Source organism: Pristis pectinata, chromosome 17 (assembly GCF_009764475.1).
Source record: "Pristis pectinata isolate sPriPec2 chromosome 17, sPriPec2.1.pri, whole genome shotgun sequence".
Classification (NCBI taxonomy): domain Eukaryota; kingdom Metazoa; phylum Chordata; class Chondrichthyes; order Rhinopristiformes; family Pristidae; genus Pristis; species Pristis pectinata.
This window is the reverse complement of record NC_067421.1, coordinates 12,304,885-12,332,439: the sequence shown is the minus strand read 5'-3', so window position 1 is coordinate 12,332,439 and position 27,555 is coordinate 12,304,885. Positions and strand designations below refer to the sequence as shown.

General features: G+C 49.8%; 1 protein-coding gene across 2 annotated transcripts; it reads right to left on the bottom strand.

Moving 5' to 3' along the window:
• Window positions 1-1,498: 1,498 nt before the first annotated feature.
• Window positions 1,499-25,372, bottom strand: LOC127579301 (ADP-ribose pyrophosphatase, mitochondrial-like). Of its 2 annotated transcripts, none has more exons than XM_052032002.1 (8): window positions 25,341-25,372; window positions 16,399-16,653; window positions 13,132-13,236; window positions 12,153-12,239; window positions 9,452-9,560; window positions 7,600-7,743; window positions 6,271-6,355; window positions 1,499-3,637 (listed from the first exon to the last, which is right to left on the bottom strand). In XM_052032002.1, the coding sequence occupies exons 1-8, from the start codon at window positions 25,370-25,372 to the stop codon at window positions 3,492-3,494; spliced, it is 963 nt and encodes a 320-aa protein (XP_051887962.1). In that variant the 3' UTR covers window positions 1,499-3,491. The 2 variants fall into 2 exon arrangements, with proteins under 2 accessions (XP_051887962.1, XP_051887963.1); XM_052032003.1 differs by lacking the exon at window positions 25,341-25,372 and adding an exon at window positions 20,369-20,584.
• Between the last annotated feature and the right edge of the window lie 2,183 nt (window positions 25,373-27,555).

Below are 27,555 nucleotides of genomic sequence, written 5' to 3'. Positions count from 1 at the left end.
GTTAAATTTATATTTAATTTTATATACTTTTCTTCTGAATCTTGTGCTCTAATGCTGCTGCAAGTAAGTTTTTATTTACTTACAATTACGTAAGATACATACTTGTGCATATGACAAATAAACTCGACTTGACAAATTCATCAGTGATGAAAAACAAATAAAGCTGCAGATGCAGGAATATAAACAAGAACAGAAATGCTGGAAGAACTCAGCCAGTCAAGCAGCAGCTGTGGAAAGAGAAACCAGTCAATGCTTCAGGCCAGGGAGGGAGGGGTGGCACAGTTTTCAAAACGGAACTGTGGGGAGGAGTAACTACATGGAAATTGGCTAAAACAGATCAGGTGGCGAGGAACAGGAGGACTGACTGTTAGGGGGGCATTTTGTAGAAATGAACTGTGAAAGGACACAAGGATGATAACGGGAAACGATAAGAGAGAACTCTTCCCACAGTTCTAAGGAGGGATCCCTGACTCAAAATGCAGCTCTCTTTCTACAGATGCTGCTTGACTCAGTTTTAAGCATTTTTTAAGAATTCATTTGGGATCACTGGCAAAGCTGTCTTTTATTAGCCATCCCTCAATGTCCATGAGAAAGTGGTCCTGAGCCACCTTCTTTAACCACTGTAATCCTTAGGTGAAGGTGCTCCAGTGGTGCTATTGGGAAGGGAGTTCCACTAATATTTCCAGGTCAAGATAGTGAGGGAAACCTGCAGATGGTGGTGTTCCCAAGTACTTGCTGCCCTTCACCACTTCCTCTGTCGAGGTCGTGGGTTTGGGAAGTATGGTGGGAGAAGCCTGGGTAAGTGGTGTATTTTGTAGGTGGTGCATACTGCAGCCACTGTACACAGGTGGTGGAGGGAAGGAATGGTTAAGGTGCCAAGCAAGTGGACTGTTTCATCCCAAATGATGTTAAGCAACTTAAGAGCTGTTGGAGCTACACTCAACCAGGCAGGTGGAGAGTACTCCATTGTGCTCCTGATTTATGCCATGCAGACAATGGAAAGCCTTTGAAATGTCACTTGCCGCAAGATACCTAGACTCTGCACTGCTTTTGTAGCCACAATATTTGTATAATTGATTCACTTGACCTTCTAGATATTGATAGTCAGGGACTTGGAGATAGTAATGGCATTGAAATGACAAAGGAAGTAATTAACCTCTCTTGTTGCAAATGGTTAAGCTGCTACAAGAGTATTACTGTAACAATTGGGACTGAGTTCTGTTATCTTAATGTCCCAACTGGCTGAGCAACAGATCAAGTTGTATGTAGATGGGGTTTGTTACTGCATGAAATGGACTGTGGCTGTGTCGAGTTGAGACCCTTCATCTGGACTCCCAACGGGTGGTGACTGGATAACAAATTCAGACACAGGACTCTGGCTGATTCTTCCTTGCCCCAGTCCAGCAATCACGGAGCTAATTTACTTCACACTTGTGGTTATCTAGAAGCTGAAACCTGTAATCAATAGTTTAAAATATTTCCAGAAACAGAGATGATGTATGTTTAACTATTTAATGAATGACAGAAAATGAAGGAACACAACAGTTTGGGAGAGAGTTTGTACTTCAGTCCATGCAAGACAAACTCACGATTTCTCATTATTTCAAGGCACCACAGTGACTGATTATCTATGATAAAACCAGGTTTAATTCCTCGGAGCTTGTGTATCATGCTCAACCACACAGTTGTCTGGAGCCCGGGACTTGGCAAGGTGCTGCCCCCAGCACTGGTTACAGCAGACATCCCCTGAATCCTTGGGTGATTCAGTGCAGCAGGTCATGTGATGAGGCCTCCAACTGGAGCTGGTGATTCTATTCTGTGCGGATCCAGTAGCCACAGTGCAAGTGTTCTGAGGTCTTCGATCCTCTCTCATCTGTCTGACTAAATTTAGGTTGCTTAAACTTTTTTAAATGATGAAGAGGGTCAGGATAGGAAATGGGACATCATCAGACATCATCACCTGTTCGTCCTGAGCAACTCCTAGGAAGCTGCCAGGACAGCACCGCACACCCTTTGCCGGGGTAGTGAAACGTCAGCAGGAGGTTCTCAACGATACAAACGCAAAGTGGGATTTTTGAAGCGTTTAAAGTAAGACATTATGCTTAGAGACACACCCAACACTGCAGGTGCTGGAATCTGGAGCAACAAGCAATCTGCTGGAGGAACTCAGTGGGTCGAGCAGCATCCGTGGGGGGGGGGAAAGGAATTGTCAATGTTTTGGGTTGAAACCCTGCATCAGGATTGGTGAGTGTGGACAAGAAATAAAGCTTCACTGGCTGTAGCAAGCCAGCATGAGTGGAGTTTTGACCGCTGTCAGGGCTGAGACAGTCTGCACATTTAACCCAGGCCACAAAGCTCACTTATTTCTCCTCCGACCACCCCCATTTTTACCCCACAGAGAGCCCCTGACCTGTATGATCGCACTACCATCTAATGCTGGAAAACGGAACTACCCAACTGGGAGAGCGGCACCTGGGCAACATGGGAACATCCAGGCAAAGAGCTTCACTCCTCCCAGTTAGTCACACAGCACAGAACAGCCGTTCCAGCCCACTGGGTCCAAACCAATCGTCAATGTGCACGAATCCCATTTTATTTTCCTACATTCCCACCAACACCCTGCAGATTCTACCACTCACCTACACATGGGCATCAATTTATTAACCGTTATTTTCTTTGGGATGTGGGAGGAAACCCACACAGTCGCAGGGAGAACTACTGCTGCCCCGACAGGGACACTATACAACAACAATCGTGCAGTCAGCAATCTCTATCAACTGGTCCTCCACAAACCCAGGCCTGAGCCTCAGAAAACTCAAGAACTTTAGGAACCACAGAACCAAACCTCCGGTTCTTCCCAAGGAGATCACACTGTTGGGGAAAACAAGAATTTTAATGGTCAAAATTTGTATTCAGATTGAAGCCAGACGTTTGTAGTGCATTTTGAAGCTCAGCAATGAGGTGCAGGTATATGCTTTCGATCTCCAGTTTGAATAACTGATTTCGTCCTGATGCTCCTGCAGGGCATGTGGATACCAGTCAAGGAAATGGGAACAATCTGCTGGAGGATCCAGAGTCACTCTCACACACCTTGCAACAGGCACCGATGGGCTGTGTACAGTGGGCTAGGCTCGAGCTTCCTGCTTTGTCCTCTGGATTGCAGGAGAAGCGTGCTGGACTGGGAGATGTGGATGGATAGTGAGTGTGATTAATGCCAACAAGAGGAAGAGAAATGAAGAACGATCTGTGTCACACAAGAATACAAAATCTAAAACCAAGGCTCCAACCAATGTTCAACCTAAACAGCAGGATTAAAACTTCTCTTTCAATGCCTCTTAAAGGGGCTCCTTCTCCTGTTGCTGTAGTGATCTTGATTGCGTTGGAGTTGGGAAAGGAAAACAAAGTTACAACCTTTGACTTCACATACAGCTGCTTTAGCGTGCTCTGCCGTTGCTGGCTGTCTCAGGGTAGGAAGCGTTCAGCGTCCAGGGTTACCAGTGAGCATTCTTTGCCTTTGCTACTTGATGAAGAAAGTGCGTGTGGCTGGCGTACAGTTTCTGCTGCTCCTCGATATCCATCCACTTTACCGCACCAGCATCGTCCCCGGCTTGAAGGTTGAGCTTTCCCACACTGTCACCTGAAGCAAGACAGAAGCCAAGAGACACTGCAAGGTAATCAGGAGTTACCTGCTGCAGGACAAAGCTGACTGCGTGTTCTGTTACTTTATAGACCACAGAGAGAGAGTTATTATTCAGGTTGGGTGGGTTTCTTTATGTAACAGTATCCAGAGTGGAGTTACTGTAACCATGTTCACACCAGAGCATTTCTAACAGTTCCGATGAAGGTTAGCAAACTGAAAGTTAACTGTTTCCTTCTCCACAGTGATGTCTGACCCACTGAGCATTTCCAACATTTTCTGTCTGTAATGCAGATTTATAATATCTATTGTATTTTGCTTTTGGACCTCGAACAGTGTTCACAGGGATAGGCTTTCACTGTGATCATATTAATAGTATTCAGACATGGGGTGTATGTTGTAACAGGTCAGATAGGGGTGGGGAAGAGGTTGCGTCTGTTATTTTAACAGTATTCCAGACAGTGAGAATTAAGGAGGACATCACGAGGGCCAATTCATGGAGGAGGACATGGGGCTCCTGCTGTGAAACACAAGATGAAGATCAGTGAGGGACACGGTAATAAACACGTTCAAAATCAAGGGTAAAATGAAGAAGAGTTCACGGAGAGTGAATGCAGACTGAGGCAAGTACTATTGGGTAAGTGGGAGGGGAAAAAGTTGAACATAGTATTAGGTCAATAATTTAGATTTGTGCATTACCAGCAATATAAAGAAAAGTGGAATAGCAAAGGAAAGAAAGGGAGGGTTGCAAATGTGGTTGCACCCCAGGCTCACAGAGACGGTAATACATGATTCCCACAGTGGCAGACGCTTGCTGCAGTGGCAGTTGCAGTCACGTGCCAGGACGGCCTTCACCGGCTCTGCCCAGAGCTGGAGACTGGCCCATTTTCGAGGTCGTGTGAAGGGGAAGTCAGCAGTCACTGGAGAGCTAAGCCCCGATCTGAATCACCACCTTGTAGCAAATGCTTCAGTTCCTCCCAGCATCCTAAAGACGTGCAGGTTGTGAGGTTAATTGGCTACTGTAATTTACTCCTAGTGTGTAGGTGAATGGTGGAATCCAGGGGGAATTGTTGAGAAAAGACTGCACACAAAATTGGTGGGGGAATGGGATTACCTGTGAGCCAGCATAGATCCAATGGGCCAAAGGGACTCCTTCTAGGTCATAATGAAATATGGAAGAAAAAGGAGTTCATAAAAAAATAAATGAATTCAGTGGTAGCCAGGCTCTCAATATTTTCCCCAGGAGTGGGCACCTCTGAACTTGTCCCTCTGACCCAAGTCTAAGCGCAGCACTACTGACATGAATGGGGTTGTGTACAGATGGGCAGTCCCAGAACTGGATGGACAGCTCTGCAGCAAAGGCAGCCAAAAAGGTGGGTTTTCCAGTGACCTTCGCGCTCGAGTATATTTCAGATCCCTTCCATTGGTTTGTGGCAGCATTCTTGCCATCAGCTCAGAATGGTGAGGATTCACTCGAATTCTCCCCGGTGTTCTGTCCAATTCAGGGGCTCCCCGGATTATGAATGACCTGATTTACTGAAATCCAACTTTACGCAAATTCTCCCATACATTTTTACAGCATTTTTGAAGAAAGTGATAATAAAAACCATGAACCATTTTATTATTAACGACTGGATACAGTATCTATTCCATTAGTTTAATTATGGGTAGCATTCAGGTGATTAATCAATGAAATGAAATATAGCAAGTGTATGTGGAGCGATGTGGTATGGGTAGCTATAGAAAATGGACGTTTCTGGCGCAGGGAAATTGGTTCACAGACAGTTCTCAGGAACAGAACCCTTACGGAACCTGGGGACTGCCTGTACTTATCCCTTAATCAATATAAAACACAGAACAGTACAGCACAGGCCCTTCGGCTCACAATGTTGTGCTGAACTAATTAAGCTAATTATGACTAATTGGACTAATCCCTCCTGCCTGCACATGGTCCATATCCCTCCATTCTCTGCATGTTTATGCCCCTTTCTAAGAGCCTCTTATAAACACCTCTATCATATCTGCCACTACCAATACCCCTGGCAGCGCATTCCAGGCACCCACCACTCTCTGTGTAAAAAAAAAACTTGTCCTGAGCATCTCCTTCGAATTTTCCCCTTCTCACCTTAAATGCATACCCTCTAGTATTAGACATTTCGACCCTGGGAGAAAGATACTGGCTGCCTACTCTAAGCCTCTCATAATCTTATAAACTTCTATCAGGTCTGCTCTCAGCCTTCGCCGCTCCAGAGAAAACAACCAAAATTTATGATCTGGTCTTAACCTCGTTGCTTTCTCTGGGACTCCACTGTGACTCAATTAGCTACCATAGTCCTGTGTTACTAACATTGACTAAAACATGGTCTAGGTCCAGGATTTTCTAATGTGAAAGCTGCAAAATCATTCTTTTAAGATCAATATTATTTATAACATTTACTAATGTACCAACAGTTCAGGGCAGCAACAGAAGAGAATCAAGGGTAAAGCCCTCTGTTCTCTCAGTTGCAAAAAGTCCAGAGGTTGAACCTGATTCCACAAGTAACAAGGCAGTCTGCGTCCCTACAATGAAAAACAACGACAGGCCATTCAAATTTAACCCTTCTGGAGACCACAGCCAAATCAGAAATAATTACCTGTCTCATCATGGAAATTCATGGCCACAGTTTCCATCCAAGCATTGTCAGTGTTCCGAGGATCGTCAACGTATCCTTTGTATACCTGAGGTGTAGAAATCCGTGATAATTCAAAGAGACATGCAGTTTGGACTCTGGCACTGCTGTTTTCACTCTCCCATTGCACTGAGATCAATTAATGATACCCTTGACCAACAGAAAGTGATGAAGAAGCGGAACGAGGAATGGATAAACCAGTGAAGAAACAGAGCAGAGCGAGAGTGCAGAGAGCAGAATAGTAGGCAGAGCAGCGAGGAGGAGGATAGGCAGAACAAAGTGAGGGAATAGAGAGCAGAGTGACAGGCAGAACGTGGTGGGGGGTAATAGAGAACAGAGTAACAGGCGGGGTAGGGTGAAAGGTGTGCAGATCAGAACAACCTGTATATTACAAAGAATCAAGTTTATTACAAAGAATCTATTCCTGCTGATATTTAGTCAACTCATTCAATTTACGGGATAACATGAAACTCTATAAACAAGGCTCTCCAGGGCAGGGATTTCCTTGCCCAATCCCTAGGTTTGTTAATGGAGATTGATCACTGCAATTAGTCAATGACTCGTTTATCATTGTACCACCTGACCAGCAGGATGACAGAAGGATATTTAGATGGGTTGTGGAGCTTCTCATGCAGTAATCCCTGCATTATCAAGAAGAGACGTCAACACATGCAATCTCTTCCATGTGTTTTATAAATTTCTCTCTCTCTCTCTAGGATCCACTGACCAACAGCTAACATTTGAGAGATATAAACTGGTAGCTCCTTTAATCATCTGACACCCTTGGACACTGTGTAGACTGCACCAGATGGTTCCAAGTTTGATTCCTGGTACATTTTGAGTACACCATGTTTTGATGGGAAAACAGTTAGTCTCCAGTTGATCTCAAGAACCTACTGACATTCAGCATACTGGGTCAGCTTGGGACAAGAATACACCACACCAGTCTAGATATATCAATTTCAGAGTAAAACTTCCTATACCTTTCCCCAACATCAAGGTTCAAACTTCCAACAGACCAAACATTGGCCACTGTGGCAAAAAACAAGATGCTGGAGGAACTTAGCAGGTCAGGCAGCATCCTATGAAGCAAAAGGGACAGTCAACATTTCAGGTTGAGACCCTTCATCTGGACTCAACTGCCCACTGTAATAGGGTATAAGCATGACTCACGAAATTCCTAATGTCCATAGAGGATGCAGCTCTCTAAAGGTGCTCTCAATACAATAAGAGCATTAAAGACCTCCCATCTGTTTACCTTCCAGATGTCAGATCAAAGACTATAGTACTGACCATCTCTCCAGCCTGAAAAAGGGAGCTGATTAACTCTTTCACTTTCTGCCTCTCGGCTTCTGGTAGACTTAAGGAGTCCAATGTTTCTTCTCCAAACTCTCTCCTGAGTGTGGCTGACACCTTCTCGCCAGGGTCTACCATTCCCTGTCAGGAAACAAAATGCAGTACGGCCTTAGAAAGGATCTGTAGTTACACTATTATTTTCATTCCTGTTCCGAATGAGATATTCATCCAGCTTCTATTAAAAATAGTAATTCACCAGCAGAAGCTGTTTTCAGATAGGCAGTTTGAAACTAGTGTTTCTGAACTGGCAATCTTGGATTCAGCACTATGTTCAATGCAGTGTAAAACGTTCACTTCTCTGCTCCTAGATTATACCTCAAACAAAGTGCGAGCTTGATAATTGTCGAGTCCAACAGTGTACTGTGGATGAGATTCCCAGTAATAACACCAGCCTGTGCTGAGCACTCACGTTCTCCAGGCTGCCTGAGCCATAGAGGTCATTTGCCAGCAGCAAAAGGGACTTTCTTTCCAGTTGTTTCAGCTGCAGACAAAACCAGGTATCAGAGATAAAAACATGTTCACCAGAAAATTAAATTAATATTGCCCTTCCATAAGGGCATCGTTGCAAGTTTGATCCAATATTTCTCCTACATTTGTTGGGGGAAGGGAAGAACAAATGAGACACCTTTCCTGAATATCAGTAGTTTAAAAAAAAACACAAGAGGAAGGTAATTTTGGGCCAGTAGTTCATTGATCACCAACAGCAGTGTTTTGTAGTGTTGTTCTGAAGGGTGTGGTCGCTATAAAGTCAACAACTCCATCATCGTTGTACCAGGATGACTGAAGGTGAAATAGATGGGTCCTGGCCTGTTTCTACGTCCCTCTCCCTAAGATGCACTTCCTTGGCAAGTCCCCTAGACTGGTGGCTTTCTGTAAAATGGATGGTGCAAGGCCTGAAGATACAAGGGAAAGTGAAAATACCTCAAGCACAGATCCTCGCACAAAGTAATTAATATGTAACTAAGATTTAAGATAAGATATCTTTATTAGTCACATGTACATCGAAACACACAGTGAAATGCATCTTTTGCATAAGAGTGTTCTGGGTGGGCAGCCCACAAGTGTCGCCATGCTTCTGGCGCCAACATAGCATGCCCACAACTTCCTAACCTGTACGTCTTTGGAATGTGGGAGGAAACCGGAGCACCTGGAAGGAAGCCACACAGTCACGGGGAGAACGTACAAACTCCTTACAGACAGTGGCCAGAAGTGAACCTGGGTCGCTGGCACTGTAATAGCGTCAAGCTAACCGCTACACTACTGTGCCTGCTAAATGCAGGAAGTGCGTTTGCATGGCACTGAAACCCTGTAGTGTTGAAGAATCATGTCCTGGGCAAAGTTTGGTGGCTCTGGGAACAAATGCAGCAACCAATGGGATATGCAGGCAAAAGACCAAGGTTCATGCTTTGGTCTGAGCTGCCTTCAGCTGAGGTAACGTCAAAGATGCTACTGTTGTTCTCAGATGCTCCCAAGCTTGAGACTGAACGGGGCAGGGTTCCAACTCCTGATCATCATCACTAAACCCCTTCCACTGGAGGAATCACGTGGCTGCAGAGACTTCAGGCACCTGCCACTGTCATACAGTTGCCGATTCTCACAGACTACCTGAAGAACTGCAGTTGGGTGAGGTACCAGAGGAACATCTGAATAATGGAAACCCCACCACAAAATAGGCAGGAAATACAATGGCAGCAGCAGAGGTGTCCAGATGCCAGACTCTAAGGTGTTATTAATTTAAGCCACCAGGGAGCGCCTTGAACCTGAATGAAGTCAGTGCTCCCTCACTTACCCCTGGAATTGCCCACTCCTTGTTGTCTCTTCTGCAAATTGCCACAAATTGTAGGACTGGCTTCCCAGAGCAATTGTGAGTCACTCTTTTTCCACCCTCCTTCTTCCACCTGTAATGGGGAAGGAGAAGAGGGAGAGGCAGAGACAGAAAACAGGGAGAGGCAAGAGAGTCAGACGCATAGCAGAAGCAAGACATCGAAGATTTATTAGCATGCACTGGGCCACAGCTATTTGGGTGTTAATAAGCTTTTTTAAGAACTCAACATGTGCAGAATACTGTTCAATACATTTGACAGTCCAAAATAAGCTAGCTTTATAGCATTGATGTCATTCTCTAAGGTTCTTTATTATAAGCAATTCTTTTTAGAATCTCCATCAATATGAAAAAAGCAGAACTAAAACTTAAATCAGACACTTTCTCCTTGCAAAGTATTTTCATTGCAGACTGGTCTATGTTGGAGCTAACACAATTTTCTTTCATTTGGTTCAGGGACAATGGATATCCAGCTATGTAACGCGGTACAAGCAATAGAGACCATAACATACAATAGACCATAAAGTACTAGGTTTCATCCAGTGTGGTGTTAGCTGAGAGCAGGCACACCAGTAACAGCTAGCAGTTTAATCAGTCTCAGAACACGAAGACTACACGGACAACAATAAAAAAAATAATAGAAAACAGAAATGCTGTAAGTACTCAGTAGGTCAGGCAACAGATGAGACAGAGTTAATGATTCAGGTTGACAACCTTTGGTCAGAATAGGAAAAGTTAGAAATCAAACATGTTTTAAGTTCTAGAGTGGAAGAAAACAAGGAAAATGTCTGTGATAGGGTGCAGACTAAGAGGCTGAATTTTGGGCAGCACAGTGGCACAACATATACTGCTGCTGCTTCATAACTCCAGGGACCCAGTTTTGATCCCGACCTCGATTGCTGTTTGTCTGGAGTTTGCATGTTCTCCCCGTGACTCCCTGGGGTTTCCCCAGATGCTGTGGTTTCCTCCCACATGCATGGGTTGTATGGGTTGGTTAAATTGCCCAGAGTGTGGGTAAGTGACCAAAGAATCAAAGGGGAAAGAGCATCTGAGAGGAAATAGGTTGTGGGGTACAGGGAAATATAGAGCAGGGGAATGGGACTGATGGGGTCGTTCTGCTAGGGGCAGGCATGGACCCAATGGGCTGAATGGCCTCCTTCCATGGCATATTAAGTACATTGACATAAATGGTGGTGGTGCCAGCTGAGAAGGAGTGGTGAATGCGTGTTAACCTCAGCTGATCTGTCTGGGGGTGTTGGAAAAAGGAGATGAGAACAGAGAGAGGGAGAAAACAATGCTGGAGCTGCTGGGAGTGTGCAATGAAAGCTAACGCTGGAAATACTCAGCTGGTCAGGCAGCATGTGAGAGAGAGGAAAAACAGAGTTAACAGTTTGAGGACCCTTCATCAGAACCAGACAGTGCTGATACAGACTGGAAAGGTTAGTTATCTGAAACTGCTGAATTAATTTCAATGCGGAGATCTGAGAGACTCCAAATGCTGGAATCTGGAGCACGAAACAAACTACTGGAGGAACTCAGCGGGTCGAGCAGCATCTAGTGACAATTCCTCTCCCCCTACAGATGCAGCTTGACCCACTGAGTTCCTCCAGCGGTTTGGTTTTTGCTCCAGATTTTCAGCATCTGCAGTCTCTTGCGTCTCCATTTTACTGCTCCACTGCAAATCTCTTCAAGGAATGCCAACTTTGAAGTTTTCCTCCTCTCTTCAACAGGAGTTCTGTGAGATCCTCTCTCACTGCTCCTCCTCTGTGGTTTCTACTACTTTCTTGCTCTTCGAACATGTTCTTACTAGAACTCTGTCCTAGTGCAGGGTCTTGACCCAAAACGTCAACAATTCATTTCACCCCACAGATCCTGCTTGACCCACTGAGTTCCTCCAGCAGATTGGTTTTTGCTTAATTTCACTGTGGGATCTCGAGAGCTGTACTGTTTCTGGCTGGCAATCTGCATTTGCTTTCTCCGACGTACAGGAGACCACATTGTGCTGGATAATGGTGCAAGTGAATCACTACTTCAGTGTTTAGGTCCCTGGATGGTGGGAGTTGAAGAGGTAGATGTTGCAACTCCTGCAGTTGCATGGAAAGGTGACAGTAGGTGTTGATGGAGATGGAAGAGCAAAGCAGGGAGTGGTCCCTTCAGATCGTTGAAAGGGGAAGATGGAACTCCACTGAAGGCAGCAAGAATTATGGAGGACAGTCTGTTGATCATGGAGGCTGGGGAAACTCTATCCTTGCTCTGGGTGAGACAAGGGCAAGTGAAAGAAGTGCAAGAATGAAACAAACAGGGCTGAGAGGCCCGTCAGCACCTGTTGGAGGGAAGGCCACAGTTGAGGAAAAAGACATCCCAGAAGGACTGATGTAGGATGTCTGATCATCAGAACAGATACAATAGAGCTGGATGAACCGTGAGAATGAATGCAGGAAGCAGGGCGAGAGGTATAGTCAGGATAGCTGTGACCTTATGATGGTGTTAAGATTTAACTGAATGGCAGAAGTGACACAATTTCCTGTTACTGTTCTAATGAGCCTCCTTGCAAATATGAGTGGCTGCATTGGGGGGTTATATTTCAATACCTTGCTTTATTTTAATTTCAGAATGACAGTTATCCTGAAATACAGAGCATGTGCAAATAAACAAATGGGGCACATACCTTGTGACAATGGGGTCTGCTGCATGATTCGGACCCCATCTTCCCAGGAGTCCTCGCCCTTTCAATCCAGTCCGTCCACAAGGATTCCTAAGGCACAGAATAACATAGAGGAGAATAAATTAAGTACCTCAGCCAAAACTGGCAGCCAGTTTAAATTAGCATCTCCATAGTGGCTCAAGGAGGATGCCTAGCCTACCACTTACCATCAGTGAGCCTGATGTTATGGGTCCCAATTACCTCTTACTCCCACCAATTATTCTACTTATGTAACCCATGACTTTTTGTTTAAAGTGAGACTGCCTTGCTTCTTTACCCAGCTCTGCCTTTCAGCATCCTACAAACAGGGAGGTGACCTGCTGTCACAGCACTTTCAGCAATCACCCAAAAGCAACTTCTGGGAGTTCCCACGGCTACTCTCCCTTCTAATAGAGAGGTTATGTATCATCATTCAGTGCCGTCCAACAGAAATACACAGAAACTCAGCTGTTCTCATCAAGGTGAAAGGTGTTATGAGTTGGGAATGAACTAAAGCACTGCATTACCCAATTTCCTAAGAAACACATTCTACAGAATCATTCTTCTATCAGTGGGATACTCAAGTCACTACATTGCATTAGCAGCTAGAGGTAATTTGGAAACAATTTGTACAGAATTTCCCCAAAAGTCTCCCTCCAGTACTATAAAGAATGGGAAGAGTGGAATTGTGAGCAGGCCTCCCAACACATTCAGGCTATAGAGGAAAATCATAACGTCGCAGATGCAGCTTTTAAACACACAGGAACAAAATTATTAGCAGACTGTCCTCCTCTTAAATCTCTTAACACTCATCTTTTCACAAGCAGGGTAACGAAAAGGCATCATGCTGCATCAGATGAAGAAGGGAAGATCAGGGCTGGGTAGGCTGGAGTATTATCTGGGTATAAACATGTTCTTGGATATACCTATCTGCACTAGTAGACACTGAGCAAAGAAATCACACCTTGGGAATCCATTTATCACTTGATATTTTCCTGTATAGGATCTTCGATCTACGTCACCATCCAATTGATTAAATTTCAGCAGCTTATTCAACTCTCCTTCATCTCTGAAAATAAAAACAAGAAAGAGAAGAAATCGAGTTAGAGTTGTGTCACATTTGGACAGAAGATTTGGACAGGTACCTGGACAGGAAAGGTTTAGAGGGACGTGGGCCAAATCTCAGCAAATGGGACTAGCTCAGGAAGACACCTTGGTTGGCACGGACAAGTTGGGCTGAAGGGCTGGCTTCCATGCTGTATGGCTCTATGAGGACTAGTAATTGATGAATCAGAGGAGTGAGGAAGAGCCTATTGTGGGTGTCATGGCTTGTACTCCATAAACTGCAGGTCTGGTGCTATGTTCCACGATGTTAAGTATTAATAATCTGAATTCATATTTATTCATCTGCCTTTTATAACTATATTCAGATGGTGGCTATAAACAATGCAGAGAGTTCCCCTTATATGACCCTCAGATCTCCTCTCTAGAGACTCATAGTATTATTATGATGCTTTTCACCCTTTGCAAGAGAACTAAGAGAGTGTACATGTCTTAACCATGGTCAAGTGGGTTCTCTACACTACTGAGAAATACACTGTAGATTCAAGCCCCATTACAGAGGCTCATGCACATAATCTGTTCTGACATTGAAGTGCAATACTAAATGACTCCACTGTCAGAGCCGCCTTTAGATTAAATGGTAAATATAGCTCCATTTTCCCTCCCAAATCAACACAGAAGATCCCATTGCATCAGAAGACCAAGGGAGCCCTACCCTGTGTCCTGGCTAATGTTTATCCATCAACCAACATCTCAAGAGACATTATCTGGTCATTTTATTGCTGATCTTGAAACCTTGCTATGTGAAATCAGCTACCACAATTCTAACTTTATAACAGTGACTACACTACAAAGACATCTTTAACTTTTAACAGTCCTGATGAAAGGTCATTGACCAGAAATATCAACTCTGTATCTCTTCCTACAGATGTTTCCTGATCTGTTTTATGTCAAATGTACTTCATTAGCTAAACAAAGGCTTTGGAAGGTCTTGTTGAGAAAATCATTTATATAAATACAAGCTCTTTCTTCTCATATGCCACTTCAGTTGATGGCTCTATGGCCTGTGTTACAAGAGTGTTTAACAGCATAATGTGGGCAATGCACTGGTGATCAAGTCATTAATTATACAAAGCTTGTCTCCAGCAGTTGCTCAGTTTAACAGTCAGATGCAGCCAGAAAACAAGAGAACATAGAAGCTGGAGTAGGAGTACACCACGTGGCCTTCTGTGCTACAAAGGTCAGCTGTTCCAAAGGTGCCTGCTATGATTTTCTTTCATTTTAAACCCTGGCCTCTTGTCAGGTCGTAGAGCAAGTGGCAATACAAAAACTGCTTCCTAGTTTCAATCAGAAGTATTATTTGGAACATTTTGAATTCACTTAAGATACAAGATCTAAGATATTTATTTATTAGTCACATGTACATCGAAACACACAGTGAAATGCGTTACTGAGAATGCGTGTCACCACTCTTCCGACGCCAACACAGCATGCCCATAGCTCCTAACCCGTACGTCTTTGGAATGTGGGAGGAAACCGGAGCACCCGGAGGAAACCCACGCAGACACGGGGAGAACGTACAAAATCCTTACAGACAGCGACTGGAATTGAACCTGGGTTGCTGGCACTGTAGTAGCGTTATGCTAACGGCTACACTACCGTGCCGCCAACTGGCTCATACCCAATACTCTCATAGTCTTGGTAAAACAATGGGATCTGTTTCCTTCCACAGATTATTAGAGAATTCCCTTCAGCAGCTGACATGCAACAATAACATTTAGACTAAATTTTCATGTGGACAAAAATCACACACAACAAACAAATGCAGGCGATATTAGAGGTAACCAGAAGTTTGATCAGAGATAGATTTAAAGGCTGGAAAGAGTGCAAAAAAGATCTACAGCGATGTTGCCAGGACTCGAGGGACTGAGTTATAGAGAGGGTTTGGACAGGCTGGGCCTTTACTCCTTGGAGCGTAGGTGACTGAGGGGTGATCTCACAAGGGGCATAGATGGGGTGAGTAGTCTTTTTTCCAGGGTTGGGGAATCGAAAACTAGAGGACAGAGCTTTATGGTTAAAGGTGAAAGGTTTAATAACAACCTGAGGGGAAACTTCTTTTACACTGCGGATGGCAGACACAGGGAACCAGCTGCCAGAGGAAGTAGGTGAGGCAGGTACATTAGTTACATTTAATAAGTATGTGGACAGGTATATGGATGACAAGAGTTTAGAGGGATATGGGCCAAGTGCTGGGAAATGGGATTAGTTTGTATATACATCTTGGTCAGCATGGACATGTGTGGGCTGAAGGGCCTTTTTCCGTGCTGTACAACTCTATGACTGGATGTTAAGCAGGAGGGAGGTTGAGAGGTGAAGGGATTTAAGGATGGAATTCCAGTAGGTGATGCCAATGTGGCTGAACGAGGGGGAGGAAGCCAGGAGAACGACGGGAATAGTGGGTCATTTGAGTCTGTTTAATTAGAACGTGGTTGGTCTGTATTCTGCCTCCAGTGACCTGCCTTGGTTCATTCAGCACTGGAACAGTCTTGTCTGCAAATGACAATGGGTGTCAACAGGACAGGGGCTGAACTGGGGTGAAGACAAGCATTGTTGGAGAACCAGACATAGATGCTCTTTGTGTAGAAGGGCTGATCCAGTTGAGAGCTCAGCTTAAGAATGAGAGAAAGGCGAATTCTGTTCAGCCTATGTCGGTAGCTGGGAAGGTAAAGGGAATCTGTGGCTAAGGTACCAAGTTAGTATCACAGGGCAAAGACAACAGTTTTGATTTTCCAAATATTTAGTGAGAGGAGATTGTAGCTTTTCCAAGGGTATCAAACAAACAATCCTATGCCAGAGGAGTGGACGGATACAGTTAGATATCATCAGCATGTAGATATGACAGAGCTCACATCTGTGGACAATGTCACCAGGATATCAGTGATTGAAAGAAAGGGCCAAAGGATAAGTCCCATTGAAGACTCTGAAGGAGACAGTGATGGTGGAAGGAGAAACTATAAGCTCTGGCTAGGACTAGATGGATGTGGAATTAAGTGTCAGCTGTCCCACTCAAGTGGACAATGGAAGAATACAGTGCGCCGGACCAGATCGGGTGTAGTATAAAGTTTCTCTGTGCAAGGGAAGTCAATCACACATCACGCTCATGGCGTACCTGTAAGGTGGGTCTGCCCAGGGTGGTTGCTTCAACAGTGCGGGGGCAGTGTAGTCGACTGGGTTGTAATTGGTCCATGGAACCTCCCAGTCCACTTTATCATCAGGGACAAGGAAACGGCGGATCTCAGAGCACGGATACACCTCACCACGTGCCTTCACGTGGAGGCACTTGAGAATCTCCATGAGAGGCACAAACCCCACACACCTTGCTTTAAATACAGGGTGGTGGTTTACCCGTTGCACTGCAGCCAACCTGCAAAGACAGCCACTGACACGTAAAGTAACATTAAATGCTACTGAATTACCATATATTTAAACATTTACTTCAAAACTGTGTATTTTAACTGTGATTTATCAGCGGTGCTTTAAGATTTTATAGAGAGTACAAAATGTTTCTCGTTATGACATTGGAGTGTTAAATTGTGAGCCACGCCAGGACTTGCAAGCTGTCATCTCCTTCTAACCAGCACGACCCGAGTGGTCACAGGGTAGAAGTGTTAGTACAGTGGTACAGGAGTTATGATAATGGATGAGTAAAAGGTTCAGAGATGTGAACTCAAATCCTACAGTTAAAACATTTAAAATTGGTAAATTAAGTAGCAAGAATTAAAAAATTCCTGAAATTACTAGCTTGTCGTAAAAATAAAGTGCTACAGGTCATGGTGCCATTAGGGGAAGGAAGACCACTATCTTTAGTCATCTGGCCTACGTGACACCAAAAACAGAACACAACTGTTGACTTATAACTGCCTGCTGAAATGATGTGTTACATCAAACCACTAAAGCAAATTAGATAGAAACCAATCTTAATACCAGGTGTTGGAAGATGAGTGTTGGGCAAAGGTATGTCCAATCCTAACAGCAATGAAAAACCTTCCTCCCTAGTATCTGTGAACATAAAACTGTGAATGCTATACCACAGACAAGTCGAGCATCATAGTTGTGCTAACAGAACAATACCTTACAGCCAATGTTCCAACTTCCTCCATGTAATATCCCAAAAGAAAGAAGGCAGTGCAGTGGTATACAGTAAGGAGGCAGTGGCCTTGTGGGTCCTCAGCATAACACTGTCAGCTCAGACAAAGGCAAGCTGAATACCTCCTCCCCTTTACTCAGTGGATGAATCAACACTCCAACCTCTTCAACACTGCTTGGAAGAACCACCAAGGCAGAGTATATATCCTACATGGGGAAATTTAGTGGTTTGGTGGCACTATGAAAAGCGGGAACAGGAATAGGCCATTCAGCCCCTCAAGCCTGCTCTACCGTTCCATCGGATCATGGTTTATCCAATACTCCTCATCCACTTTCTTGCCCATTTCCCATAATACTTGATCCCCTTTCTAACTAGAAGTCTCTCTATCTCAGCCTTACGTATGCACAGGGCCTCTGCCCCCACAGCTCTCTGTGGCAAGGCATTCCAAAGACTCACAGCCCTCTGAGAGAAGTTCTTTCTCATCTCAGTATTAAGTGGGTGGGCCCCTAATCCTGAGACCACACCCTGTGGTTCCAGACTCTCCCATGGAGAGAAACATCCTGTCAGCATTTAACAACCTGCTGGAGAATGTCAGCAGGTCGAGCAGCAAGGTTGTGTTCTGCATCGGGGTCACGACCTGAAACACTGACTATCCCTTTGGCTTCTCAGATGTTGTTTGACCCTCTGAGTTCCTCCAGCAGTTTGTTTTTTGTTCCAGATTCCAGCATCTTCAGTCTCTCTCTATCAGCATGTACCTAGTTTAGCCCTCTTATGACTGACTCTTGTACTTATAAACTCCAATAAGTAGAGCCCCAACCTGTTTAACCACTCCTTGTAGGACAATTCCTTCATAGCAGGGATCATTATAGTGAACTTTCATTAACCGCCAATGAAATATTATCTTTTCTTAAATCAGAGAACCAAAATTATTTGCAGTACTCTTGCTGTGGTCTCATGAATGCCGTGCAGTTAGAACATAGAAAACCTACAGCACAATTCAGGCCCTTCGGCTGTGCCGAACATGTCCCTACCTTAGAAGTTACTTGGCTTACCCATAGCCCTCTATTTTTCTAAGCTCCATGTACCTATCCAAAAGTCTCTTAAAGGACCCTATCGTATCCGCCTCCACCACCATATGAGCTACTGCGCTAGTGTGCTACCTTTCTGTGTTTCATGCACAAGGACCTCCAAATCCCTTTGTAACGTAACTATTTGTAGTTTTACTCCACTTAAATATTTATTTTGTTCTTTCTTCCAAAAGTAACTTCCCATATTATGCTCCATTTGTTAGTTTTCTTGCCTGCTCACTATTAATATCTCTCTGCAAACTATTTGTATCCTCTTTGCAACTCGCCTTCCCCTGTATTTTTGTGTCATTTGCAAAGTTGTCTACTGTAAATCCTCTTCCTTCTGCCAAAAGATTAATATATACTGTCAACAGTGGTGATCCCAGCACTGAATCCTGTGGTAGCCCACAGGTTGCCAACCTAAAAATTACCCCCTTTTACCTATTTGCTGCTCCATGCCAACACCTTACCTCCAACGTCATGAGCTCCAATCTTGTGACTTAACCTTTTGTGAGGCACCTTATCAACTGCCTTCTAGAAGTTGTTATACATCTGCTGCTTCGCCTATCCACTCTGGTCCAGAATTCCTCAATAATTTGTCAGACATGATTTCCCCTTCATGAAGCCATGCCAATTCTGTTTGATTATATTACAAATTATAACTTTATTCCAGAAATAATACCATGTTTATACTTTATTCTAACAGGTTTCCAACAATGGATGTTAGGCTAATTGGCCTGTAACTACATGCCTCCCTTCCTTTTTAAATAGGAGTGTCACACTGGCAGATTTCCAATCCCTTGTCATCTCTCCGGAGGCTAAGAATTTTTGGAAGATTATAACTAATGCTTCCACTATCTCAATGGCTACTTCTCTTAGGATCCTAGGATGCCAACCATCCAGGCCAGGAGTCATCAGCCTGTTGGTTTGCCTAATACTGAGTGATAGTGATGGTATCAAATTCCTTCTGAATGGAATATTCACAATACCTCCTGTAAAGAACTGATGCACAATACTTGTTTAACTCGTCAGCCATTTCCTTGTTCCCCAGAACTATTTCCCCAAACTCATTCACTTGGACCTCTCAATTTTTATACGTTTAAAGAAACTCTTATTGACTGTTTTTATATTCCTCACTAATTTGTCCTCAATTTAATTACTCTAGCTTTATCTTTCATGTCCTCTTTTGCTGGATTCTGAACCTACCCAACCTTCAGGTCTTCCACTCTCAATGTTATTGGTTGAGTCCTGAACGACGTAGCTGGGAGAATGGGACTGCAACCGAGGTGAGAGAACCACCACAAAGGAAGATCCAACCTTTCCTTACCCTTCCTAACCTACCTGCTGCAAATCAAGCTGCCTTCAAGAGCAAAGCTTGGAGTGGTCACTGTACAGTCTTTGTGAAGGTGAACTCTTCACCTGGTTATGTTACACTACCACCATGCCAAATGTGATGGATTCCAATCAGATCTGAAACCTCAAATCCAGTCATCCCTGAAACTCTGGGGCCACCTGCTCCAGGATTGTGTGCTAATGCAATGAGTTACCTCAGGTCCATCATACTTCATTTGCTGCCACTAACTTCAACCCAGCAAATAAACTCTGGCCCAAAACGAGTACAGAAAGGTCTGCAACCAGAACAGCTACAACACTGGCAATAAATAAGTGATAGGCAGGTGCGGGAGAGGAGGGGAGAGCAGATCCACCAGGGGATGGGTCAAAGGTGTGGAGGAAAAAAAGGGGGGTGGGGGGTAGAAGAAAGAGAGATAGGCTAGGAAAGTGAAGAAAAGTAGAGGCATGGTTGGGGTTGGGGATTACTTAAAGTGGGAGAATTCAACGTTCATGCTGTTTCCCCCACCACTCCGCACCTGCCTATCACTATCTCTTACCTGCATCGACCTATCACCACCTTGTGCCCAACCCACCTCCCCTCTTTTGTCCACCTATCACTGCTCTGCCTTTCCCTCCTCTTTTTCGGGCTTCCCCTTTTCCTATCTTCAGTCCTGAACCGAAACGTTGACCCCCTGCTTTTCTCCACGGATGCTGCCTGGCCTTGCTGAGTTCCTCCAGCATCGTTAGTTCAAGTTATACTTTATTGTCATTGCCCCATATGCTGTAAAACACATGGAGGAACAAAATGTCGTTTTCCCCCAGACTCACACAACAGAGGACATACAGTAAGCGCAGATGGAAAAATTGTGCAAGCACAAATAGTGCAAATTAGTGTTTTCTCATCTAGAGTCCAAGCATCTGCACTCCCTTGCTTCTCTGAAGTGTTTTGTTTCTGTTTCAATACAAATGTTTCCTTTGATCTTCCAAGTGTCCCCTTCACAATCCCATGGCCCAACCCTCACTCATTCCCAATCTCAATTTATCCCCTCCCCCTCTTCTATTTCTGCCCTCTCCTCACCCTCTCCTCCCGCCCACCCTCCCTCTCCTCCCCCCCACCCTCCCTCCGATTCTCCCTCTCCTCCCCCCCACCCTCCCTCCGATTCTCCCTCTCCTCCCCCCACCCTCCCTCCGATTCTCCCTCTCCTCCCCCCCACCCTCCCTCCGATTCTCCCTCTCCTCCCCCCCACCCTCCCTCCGATTCTCCCTCTCCTCCCCCCACCCTCCCTCCGATTCTCCCTCTCCTCCCCCCACCCTCCCTCCGATTCTCCCTCTCCTCCACCCCACCCTCCCTCCGATTCTCTCTCCTCCCCCCCACCCTCCCTCCGATTCTCTCTCCTCCCCCCCACCCTCCCTCCGATTCTCCCTCTCCTCCCCCCACCCTCCCTCCGATTCTCCCTCTCCTCCCCCCACCCTCCCTCCGATTCTCCCTCTCCTCCCCCCACCCTCCCTCCGATTCTCCCTCTCCTCCCCCCACCCTCCCTCCGATTCTCCCTCTCCTCCCCCCACCCTCCCTCCGATTCTCCCTCTCCTCCCCCCACCCTCCCTCCGATTCTCCCTCTCCTCCCCCCACCCTCCCTCCGATTCTCTCTCCTCTATCCCCTCCCTGTTCCCCTTCTCCCTCTCCTTTCCCCCAGCCCTTCTGCTCTCCCCCTCTCTCCTTCCTCTCCTTCCCTCTCTCCCCTCCCCTCCTCCCCCTCCCCACCCCTCCCCCTCCTCCCCCCCACTCCCCCCCTCCCTCCCCCCTCCACCTCCCCCCCTCCCTCTCCTCTCCCCCCCTCCCCCCTCTCCTCTCCCCCCCCGATTCTCTCTCCTCCCCCCCACTCTCCCTCCGATTCTCTCTCCTCTATCCCCTCCCTGTTCCCCTTCTCCCTCTCCTTTCCCCAGCCCTTCTGCTCTCCCCCTCTCTCTCCTTCCTCTCCTTCTCTCTCTCCCCTCCCCTCCTCCCCCTCCCCACCCCTCCCCCTCCTCCCCCCCACTCCCTCCCCCCCTCCACTCCCCCCCTCCCCTCCCCTCCCTCCCCCCCTCCCTCTCCTCTCCCTCCCACCTCCCCCCTCTCCCCCCCTCCTTCTCCTCTCCCCCCTCCTCTCCCACCCCCCTCTCCCTCCCCCCTCCCTCTCCCCCTCCTCCCCCTCTCCCCCCCTCCCTCTCTCCCTCCCTCCCTCCCCCTCTCCCTTCCCCCTCTCCCCCCTCCCTTCCCCCTCTCACCCTCTCTCCCTCCCCCTCTCCCCCCTCCCCCTCTCCCCCTTTCCCCCCCTCCCCCTCTCCCCCCCTCCCCCTCCCCCCCTCCCCCTCCCCCTCTCTCCCCCTCTCTCCCTCCCCCTCCCCCTCTCTCCCCCTCTCTCCCTTTCCCCCCCTCCCCCTCTCCCCCCCTCCCCCTCCCTCCCTCCCCCTCTCCCTCCCTCCCTCCCCCTCTCCCTCCCTCCCCCTCTCCCTCCCTCCCTCCCCCTCCCCTCTCTCCCCCTCTCTCCTCCCCCTCCCCCTCTCTTCCCCCTCTCTCCCTCCCCCTCCCCCCCTCTCCCCCTCCCCCCCCCCTCCCCCTCCCCCTCCCCCTCTCCCCCCTCTCTCCCTCCCCTCTCCCTCCCCCGCCCCCTCCCCCCCTCCCTCTCCCCCCTCCCCCCCCTCCCTCCCCCCCTCCCTCCCCTCCCTCCCCCCCCTCCCTCCCCCCTCCCCCCCTCCCTCCCCCTCCCTCCCTCCCCCCTCCCCTCCCTCTCCCCCCTCCCCCCTCCCTCTCCCCCCTCCCTCCCCCCCTCCCTCCCTCCCCTCCCCCCTCCCTCCCTCCCCCTCCCTCCCTCCTCCCTCCCTCCTCCTCCCCCCTCCCTCTCCCCCCTCCCTCCCCCCTCCCTCTCCCCCTCCCCCCCTCCCTCCCCCCCTCCCCCCTCCCTCCCCCCCCCCCCCTCCCTCCCCACCCTCCCTCCCTCCCCCCCCCCCCCCCCTCCCTCCCTCCCCCCCTCCCCCCCCCTCCCTCCCTCCCCCCCTCCCTCTCCCCCTCCCTCCCTCCCCCCCTCCCTCTCCCCCTCTCCCCCTCTCCCTCCCCCTCCCCCCCCCCTCTCCCTCCCCCCCCTCCCCCCCCCTCTCCCCCCCCTCCCCCCCCCCCTCCCCCCCCCCCTCTCCCCCCCTCTCCCCCCCCCTCCCCCCCCTCTCCCCCCCCCTCTCCCCCCCCTCCCCCCCCTCTCCCCCCCCCTCTCCCTCCCCCCTCTCCCCCCCCTCCCCCCCCCTCTCCCTCCCCCTCCCCCTCCCCCCCTCCCTCTCCCCCCCTCCCCCCCCTCCCTCCCCCCCTCCCTCCCCCTCCCTCCCCCCCTCCCTCCCCCTCCCTCCCTCCCCCCTCCCCTCCCTCTCCCCCCTCCCCCCTCCCTCTCCCCCCTCCCTCCCCCCCCTCCCTCCCTCCCCTCCCCCCTCCCTCCCTCCTCCCTCCCTCCCCTCCCCCCTCCCTCCTCCCTCCCTCCCCCCCTCCCTCTCCCCCCTCCCTCCCCCCTCCCTCTCCCCCCTCCCCCCCCTCCCTCCCCCCCCTCCCTCCCTCCCCCCCCTCCCTCCCTCCCCCCCTCCCCCCCCCTCCCTCCCTCCCCCCCTCCCCCCCCTCCCTCCCTCCCCCCCTCCCTCTCCCCCTCTCCCCCTCCCCCCCTCCCTCTCCCCCTCTCCCCCCTCTCCCTCCCCCTCCCCCCCCCCTCTCCCTCCCCCCCTCCCCCCCCCTCTCCCTCCCCCCCCTCCCCCCCCCCTCTCCCCCCCCCTCCCCCCCCCCCTCCCCCCCCCTCTCCCCCCCCCTCCCCCCCCCTCTCCCCCCCTCCCCCCCCTCTCCCCCCCCCTCTCCTCCCCCTCTCCCCCCCTCCCCCCCCTCTCCCTCCCCCCTCTCCCCCCTCTCCCTCCCCCTCTCCCCCTCCCCCCCTCTCCCCCCCCTCCCCCCCCTCTCCCTCCCCCTCTCCCCCCCCTCTCCCCCCCTCCCTCCCTCCCTCCCCCTCTCCCCCCCCTCCTTCCCTCCCCCCCCTCCTTCCCTCCCTCCCCTCCCCCCCCCTCCCTCCCCCTCCCCCCCCTCCCTCCCTCCCCCTCTCCCCCCCCTCCCTCCCCTCCCCCCCCTCCCTCCCCTCCCCCCCCCTCCCTCCCCCTCTCCCCCCTCCCTCCCTCCCCCTCTCCCCCCTCCCTCCCTCCCCCTCTCCCCCCCCTCCCTCCCTCCCCCTCTCCCCCCCCTCCCTCCCCTCCCCCCCCTCCCTCCCCCTCTCCCCCCCTCCCTCCCTCCCCCTCTCCCCCCCCTCCCTCCCTCCCCCTCTCCCCCCCCTCCCTCCCTCCCCCTCTCCCCCCCTCCCTCCCTCCCCCTCTCCCCCCCCTCCCTCCCTCCCCCTCTCCCCCCCCTCCCTCCCTCCCCCTCTCCCCCCCCTCCCTCCCTCCCCCTCTCCCCCCCTCCCTCCCCCTCTCCCCCCCCCCCTCCCTCCCCCTCCCCCCCCCCTCCCCCCCCTCCCCCTCCCCCTCTCCCCCCCCCTCCCTCCCCCCCCCTCCCCCCCCTCCCTCCCCCCCCTCTCCCCCCCCTCCCTCCCCCTCCCCTCTCCCCCCCCTCCCTCCCTCCCTCCCCTCCCCCTCTCCCCCCCCCCTCCCTCCCTCCCCCTCTCCCCCCCTCCCTCCCCCCCTCCCTCCCCCCCCTCTCCCTCCCCTCCCTCCCCCCCCTCCCCCCCCTCCCCCTCCCCTCCCCCCCCCTCCCCCCCCTCCCCCTCCCTCCCCCTCCCCCCCCCTCCCTCCCCCCTCCCCCCCTCCCTCCCTCCCCCTCCCCCCCCCTCCCTCCCCCTCCCCCCCTCCCTCCCCCTCCCCCTCCCCTCCCCCTCCCCCTCCCCCCCCCCCCCCTCCCTCCCCTCCCCCCCTCCCTCCCCCTCCCCCCTCCCTCCCTCCCCCTCCCCCCCCTCCCCCTCCCCCCCCCCTCCCTCCCTCCCTCCCCCTCCCCCCCCCTCCCTCCCTCCCCCCCCCTCCCTCCCTCCCCCTCCCTCCCTCCCCCTCCCCCCCCCTCCCTCCCTCTCCCCCCCCTCCCTCCCCCTCCCCCTCCCCCCCCTCCCTCCCCCTCCCTCCCCCTCCCCCCCCTCCCTCCCCCTCCCCCCCCCTCCCTCCCTCCCCTCCCTCCCCCTCCCCCTCTCCCTCCCCCCCCTCCCTCCCCCTCCCCCTCTCCCTCCCCCTCCCCTCCCCTCTCCCTCCCCCTCCCCTCCCCTCTCCCTCCCCTCCCCCTCCCTCCCTCAATCTCCCTCCCTCTCCCCCTCCCTCCCTCCCCCTCCCTCCCCCCCTCCCTCCCCCCCCTCCCTCCCCCTCCCTCCCTCTCCCTCCCTCTCCCCCTCCCTCCCTCTCCCCCTCTCCCCCTCTCCCCCTCTCCCTCCCCCTCTCCCTCCCCTCTCCCTCTCCCCCCCCTCTCCTGCTCCCCCTCTCTTCCCCCTCCCTCCCTCTCTCCCCCTCTCTCCCCGCCTCTCTCCCTCTCTCTCCCCCCCTCCCTCCCTCTCTCCCCCCCTCCCTCCCTCTCTGGAACCCAGATCCTCCCATTACCTTTGCACCACCCGCGCCGCCGGATTCCACATCCGGGCGGTTGTTACCCGGGTAACCAATTACCGTACGTTTTCCAAACGTACGCATGCTCAGTAGCGCCGAGGCCGGGATACGGCTGTGACTGTTTGGGGCGGTCGCGGCGGCCATATTTGAGCCTGGCAGGAGCTCAGGCCCAGACCAGAGGTGGGTCATTCAGTGCAGTTTTACTCTGAAAGAAGCTAATTTAAATAGTCAGCCCTCTACTTATAGCAACGCTTGGTGACTGTTAACAAGTCAGCATTAATCACCAGTCATTTGCAGCAGTAGCAGTGTTTTGCTTTCGTTTGTATTGTGAATTGGTACTTTAATTTCCCTTTAAATATTTATCTCTGCTCTATTCAGTGCCAGCATCCTTCACACAGATTCTTCCAGATCACAGTTTCCTCTCCAAAAGGTTTTCTCATAATTGGATCTCGTAATGCTGTGCAATCTAGTTTCAATTTTATTTGGAGTAGGTTGCACCAGAGATCATTTCTGGGTGAAAATTGCACCATTTGTGAATTGGATTAGGCATTTCAGATCAGCTTGTCTGATCTCTTCCCAGAACCAGGCACACACCTAACAACGTCATAGCAATACCTTCTCCTCATATAAACATAAACGTCGCCCTCACAAGATCACAAGACAAAGGAGCAGAAGTAGGCCATTCGGCCCATCGAGTCTGCTCCATGAGCTAAACTAAACTATTCCTGTCTAGCCCCAATTCCCAGCCTTTTCCCCATATCCCTCGATACCTTGACTAATTAGATACCTATCAATCTCCTCCTTAGACACCCCCAATGATTAGGCCTCCATAGCTGTATGTAGCAAAGAATTCCATAAATCCACGACCCTCTGGTTAAAGAAATTTCTCCTCATTTCTGTTTTAAACGTGTACCCTCCAATTCTAAGACTGTGCCCTCTAGTGCTGGACTCACCCACCAAGGGAAAAACAAGCTCAGTGGGACAAATCTCACATGAATAAGATGCTCAATGCACTAAACTTCTTCTTTTGCAATTTAAAGGGAGACTGCACTGACATCAGGAGACCTGACTGGGCAGCTGCAGAACTGGTTGCAGGCTGCTCAAAAGTCCTTCAAAATCCACAGAATGCACTACAATGAAAAGGAAATGCTTTCTGCAGCATTTAGTGCTGGACGATGGGATTAATACAAGAGGTATTCACTGGTCAGCGTGGTCGAGATGGGCTGAATGGCCTGTTTCCATGTTGTATGATGAATTTCTGAGACATCATTTAGTAGGTACCTCAGTAGTGACATAGATGGTGGTACTCCATAACTGGAGGTGTCTTTCTGAGGCTAGTCACCTGTTGGGGCCTTAGGGAGAGGAGACGTAGACATGCCCATCTATGAAAATGAAAAAAAAATCTGCAGATGCTGGAAATCTGAAATAGAAACTGAAAATATTGGAAAAACTCAGCAGGTCAGGCAGCATCTATGGCAGGAGAAGCAGTCAACTTTTTGGGTTTGACACTCTTCGTAAGACTGGGAAAGAGAGAAATACAAATTAGTTCTCAGTAGAGAGATAGGGGACGGATGTCTAGAAAAAAAGGGAATATCTCTGTAAGGGTGGGTTCAGGTGGCTTAATGGGAGCAGTTACTAGCACATTCAACTTCTAGGTCTGTGTAATGGGTTATTAAAGGCAAGCAGGCTTAAATGAGTAGGATAAGAAAAACTGAGCCAATGTGATAGAAAAACCAAAAATGGAAAATGCTGGAAAAACTCAGCAGGTCAGGCAGCGTCTGTGAAAAGAGAAACAGCTAATGTTTCAGAAGAGGGACTCAAGAAAGAGAAGTGTAAGCCAGTCTAGGTAGCAGCGAAGGGGACGAGGTCAATGGGTGGAACATGGGAATGAGTTTTTCCAGCATTTATATCCCATCCATGAGAAGCCCACTCCCACCAAACCTTCAGAGACACCTCAACATGGACCTCTCCAATAATTGATGTGATCAAAGGCTAAGGTTTGCAGGGTTATCATGGAGATAAAGAGCATTCTGAGGGAAGACCCGCAGCCACTCTCTTGGGCCGGACTGCCCTCTCCCTGTAGTTGTCAAGGTCACATTGATCTGTACCTTCTCACCACAGGATCTTTCCAAGTGGTTACAGCAGATCTGTGCCATATTCACTATCTGTATCAATGAATTGGATGAGAGGACCAAGTGTGCAGATGATATGT